This window comes from Aulonocara stuartgranti (assembly GCF_965226115.1).
Source record: "Aulonocara stuartgranti genome assembly, chromosome: 16".
NCBI lineage: Eukaryota > Metazoa > Chordata > Actinopteri > Cichliformes > Cichlidae > Aulonocara > Aulonocara stuartgranti.
Window position 1 is genome coordinate 29,905,726 of NC_138952.1, and position 5,145 is coordinate 29,910,870.

The following is a 5,145-nucleotide window of genomic DNA, read 5'->3' on the forward strand; positions in this document are numbered from 1 at the left end:
ACGAAAATAAATATTATACTGCAAATTTGCAAAAAAGCAGCATATGCATCAAAATAAACTATTTCCAGCAGTGCAATATGAGTCCTAAGCATCCCAGAAACGACACAGAAAGTCATAAAGTCAAAGATAACTTTTAAAAAGAGCAGTATAGGCCCTGAGGCCCTGATCGCAAAAAAGACTACATTTCCGTGAAAATGACGTCACTTCCGGTTTCGGCCAGGTAATGGCGGAAATGCAAAAGTTCGCGCTGACGTCTATTCCAACGTAGGAAGTGTTTTGAACAGCTGATCGGACCGGCAAAGCGTGTTTCTGGAATATTATGTATTTGTTCCTGCAAGCGCTTTTTATGCAGTTTTTGCAAAGCTTTATGTGGAAGGAAACCGTGACCTAGGACAAGCTGAAGGCACAATATGTAAGTACAACTCCTCCGGTTTCATATGCAAAAAAATTTTTTGCGCTAGCTTACGTGGTTGCAGTGCTAGCGGGATTTAAAAATAGTTACGCATAACAGAGCGTTCCCGCTCCGATCGGCTCTAAAGGGTTAAGTTACACAATGTGTGTGCATTCTGAATACTTTGGATTACTTAATATATTGTCATGCTTTTTACAACTACATACTATTGTTGTGTGATTTATTACTATTACTGAAGACTGCTCACCACTGAGCTAACATTGTTAGCTGGTGTTAGCTGAGGTTAGTCCTTACAGAACTGCAAATAATTATTTGCAGCTAGCAGGTTGTTCATGCTATAACAACTAAAACAAAGTAACTGTAGTAGGCTAACTTTAGTTTTTAAAAATGAACTTACTTCCTGATATTTCTTTAGGTTGGAGGTGGAGTCTTTTGATGCTGAGAGCAGCTTGGTTGCTGGCAAACAGAGTTTGTGTTAAACAATCAGATTTCGCCCATCCCTTTCTTCTTTAAATATCAAGAGGTGTCTGAATTTCTAAGTAAGAAATGAATTCCTGCCCGTGCACTGCTGGCTCTGTTATGTTGGCTATGGGTCCATCGTGTAACTGACGCCATGAACATTAACAGTACACTTACATCTACACCAGAGACTGCACCCCCTGACATCCCTGCAACATCACCATCAAATTTGCAGATTATACCACTCTGATGGGGTTCATCACCGACGATGACGACACTGCCTACAGAGATGAGGTCCACTGTCTGAAAGAATGGTGTAACTACAATACCCTTCTTCAAAAACACAACAGTGATATGTTTTAAACTTTACATTTTCTTGCATTTCTTGTTCATACATAAAATATATAAACATGATAGTTTGGATGATTTCATGTTGTCATATGAAAAGTGTTTTAAGTAACTGCAGCCAAAAAATAACAGCAATGTTGTACTAGGCATTTACTTTTAATACAAGGATTGATTGTGGCCTGGAAAAGAACCTTTTCAGGTGTTTTGAAATTTTTTTCATTTTGAGTCCATAGATGAATGGATTAAAAATAGGATGATACAGAACTACTTGTAATGTCATTACTATCCGTACAGTTTTTGGAAAATTTGTTTCCACCCGAGCTATGCTTACATCATACACAAAAAACACAGAAGCACTGATTAAAACTAAAAGATGGGGTAAACAAGTCTCTGCAGCTTTCTTCTGAATTTCTTTACATCTTTGATAAGAGACTATAAATATTTTTGTATAAGTGAAAACTATAAAGAGCATAGGAAGTACTGCAAGATCTAGTAAAGCAACCACACCAAAGATGGTAATTAATCTTGATCTTTCACACAGAAGAGTGTAAACTGCATTGTTACAAAATATTCCCTTTATATTAAAGTCACACAGTTTAATGTTAGCACTCCCTATTGCTTGGACTGCAATATGACAAGCAGGTACAAGCCAAGCTATGATCAGAAAAATACTCACAGTGGTTTTTCTCATGATAATATGATATTGCAGAGGTTTACATATTGCCACATATCTGTCATAGGCCATGGCAGCCAAGAGAAAGAACTCTGAACCACCTAGAGTGTAAAACATAAAAAACTGAAAGAGACAGGCTGAATATGTTGTGACTTGTTTTTCAGATAAAAAGTCAATCAGGAGTTTTGGGTAAATAGTTGTACTGTAAAGAACAGAGTTCAGTAATAAAGCTGCAATGAAAATGTACATAGGCTCATGAAGGTTTTTATGAATGCAGATTATGTACATAATAGTAGAATTAGTGCAGATTATTAGACTATATAATGCAAACATAATAAAAAAGAAAACATATCTGTACTTGTTAATGTCCACATACCAGTCCAGAGTTACATATGTAAAATTTAACTCTTGATCCATTATTGTCTTCAAAAACTATTTAATAAAAAAAATAAACTGAATAACCAGACTACATAAAACAATTTAAAAAACCAAACCAAACTAAACAAAATTACAGTAACATAAACCCTGTGTTGTGTGTCCTGTTCATAAAGATATCTGAACTTGAATTATATCTTTATCATTCATGAACCACATATACATAATGAATCATGTGAGTCTTGAGAAGGTTTTTATCAGGTTGATTCATTCTCCAGAGAGGAGGAGGTCTAAAATGGCATTGCTCAGCCTCTTATAGTTGACTGTACACGGTGTGTACAATTAATGTGTCCAGCCAATGAGTTCACTGTGGGCATTTAGGATTATCTGCTCTACCTTGTGTTTTATTTCAGTGCTGTACTGACCACACATACCTTGGAAATGCATCAGCTACTTTTATGTTTTTTGTCACAGTGAAGAGTTCCATACTCAGCACTTTTGCTTGTACTGGCTGCATCTGACTCTGGTCCACAAATGTCCAATGTGTGTTGCTTTTACACAGGTAAACCCACATTTTGTTAAGTTAACCCTCCTGCCATCCTTTAAAAAACTCACACCCATCACCCTAGGGACCATTCTCAGCCACGCCATAAAAAGACCATATATCCATATTTTATTCCACTTTAAATTAGCCAACCTTGTAAAACTACTTCTCCCTGAAATATTCATGTAAAGTTTTAATTATATTTTCGTTGTTTTAACCCTTCAAATCCCAGTGTTATTACATGAGCGCCCTGTGTTATAAGCCCCAAAAACCAAAAAACGAAACTAAATATTTCCACAAAAAACCAGTTGAAGTAATATGTGATTGTCATTATAAGTAGGCCTTTAGATGGACCAAAGATTGGCACCAACATACATTTTGACCTGCCATTATTTTTTTTACATTTTTTTTGCAATTTAAAAATTAAAACTTCAAGGCCCTGAGTCTTCATTGACATCCAAGAAAAGAAGAAAAAATAAAATCATATGATGATAATTTGGGGTTGAAAAATAGCGTTTATAATGGAAGTCAATGGGCAGAAAATGGTCCCCAGGGTGATGGGTGTGGGGATTTCTGCTGCTCAGCCATTTTAGGCTGATTTAAGGAATTCACACTGGAATATTAACATTGACAGGTAAAAACTATCCTGTGGCAAGTTTGGTTATATTCCACTGAACACAGTGGAAATGGCAGCCATTTAACACATAGCAGTGGCACAAAAAGGTCCCAAGAAGGCAGGAAGGTTAATGGCCAGTCAGTCTACAAAGAGATGTTCAATAAAAGAATGATTGTGCAAGTACATTGTCCACCTAAACAGCATGACGTTCCAGATGACTAACTACAATTTTCAAAATCTTTTACAAAGTTTTGAATTCACTGTGGAGGACTATTCTCTTGCGTGCCTAAGTTACTGATCAATGCAATTAGTCCACTATTAGTCTTGTACGTTGCCAAGCATTCCAGTATCCAGTATGTTTGGGAAATTGAGCCATAGGCTTTTTTGTAGCCTGTCTCTGCTTTGCTGGAGTTTCTCTTCACCCTAGCAGAACGAGCTGTGAACCATTATTTGGTGGTTTCAAGAGACTCAGTTATGAACATCTTGTTGTACCTCTTTTTGATCCCGGATCTGTCTCTCATGACCTGCTTTCTGCACCTGAGTTAACTAGTGAACATCCATCTAGGATTCCCTGATTTTAGCTTACAGCCTTCTTCTCCATGGGGGGCTTACTCTACGTGCATGCTTGACCCGAGTGCTTCTAGGATTACTGTGAAAGTGACGAATATGAGCTCATTGGTTTAGTGACACTGGCAGTAGAGATGATACATAGAGCACTTTTCACATCTGCAAAGGTGGGAAAATAGCATCTTGGTTTATCGTTATCTTGAGTCTAGGCACAGTCTTCATCCTCAGCTCAGAAAGTGCACTTGCTATTATAGGTCACTAGGCGTAATCTAGTTCAGTTTCACTGCTCTTTTCTGCCAGGGTTGGCTCATTGTTTAAAATGCTGCTTACTACTGTTCCCATTGCACTCTAGCCTGTGGAGCTCCAGCTTTTATAATAGCTGCTTTCACTCTCCCTATCTTTTCCAGCTCTGCCTTTAGTATTTCTCAAGCTTTAGTCTTCCTTTTTCCTGATGTTGATATCACTTGGTATAGCTACATCTGTCACTAAAGGCTTTTTACTTTGCCTTTCCACCCTCCGGTCATGTTCACCTCCTGCCCCTTACTTTAGTGTTCCCGGTCAAAATCGACTGGTCCGTTTTAGCTGCTCTTAAATTAACACAAAAAACATTTTTAACCACCAAATTCAGTTCAGTGGGTCGCTCACTGGGTTGTTCAGTGGGTTCCTTAGTAGTCGTTCAGTGGTTGTTTAGTGGGTAATTCAGTGGGTTGTTCAGTGGGTTGTTCAGTGGGTCTTTCATTTGGTTGTTCGGTGGGTCACTCAGTGGGTCGTTCAGTCAGTGAGTGAGTGAATGCATGCATTCCCATTCATATTCTATGGTGGTCACGTTTGACTGGGAACACCACAGGTGTAACAAGGTTGAATAAAACACTCAAAATTCAGTGAAAGAGGTATTCATCACTTTTATATGTTCAAGTGCATAGTGTGGAGGATATCATAAAGCTTTGAGACAATAAGGCCTTGAGACAATATTTATGAGTGTGTTAAGTCTTAAATCGGTCAGGTTTGACCCGAACACGACGAGAAGATTACTATGTCCGTTGGTTAAAAGCCAATAGTTTGTCTGTTTCTATTTGCAGTTCCTTCAGGATCTTAGCTTGGACATTCTCAATAACCTCTGGGGATGTACAGCGTGGGCCATTTATATGGAT

The 5,145-nt window shown here is 38.1% G+C and overlaps 1 protein-coding gene across 1 annotated transcript; it reads right to left on the reverse strand.

Moving 5' to 3' along the window:
- Nucleotides 1-1,361: 1,361 nt before the first annotated feature.
- Nucleotides 1,362-2,309, reverse strand: LOC309691203 (olfactory receptor 13C2-like; the record flags this gene model as incomplete). Its single annotated transcript, XM_082508798.1, has 1 exon — nt 1,362-2,309. One exon carries the CDS (start codon nt 2,307-2,309, stop codon nt 1,362-1,364), a length of 948 nt encoding a protein of 315 aa, XP_082364924.1.
- Nucleotides 2,310-5,145: the final 2,836 nt, after the last annotated feature.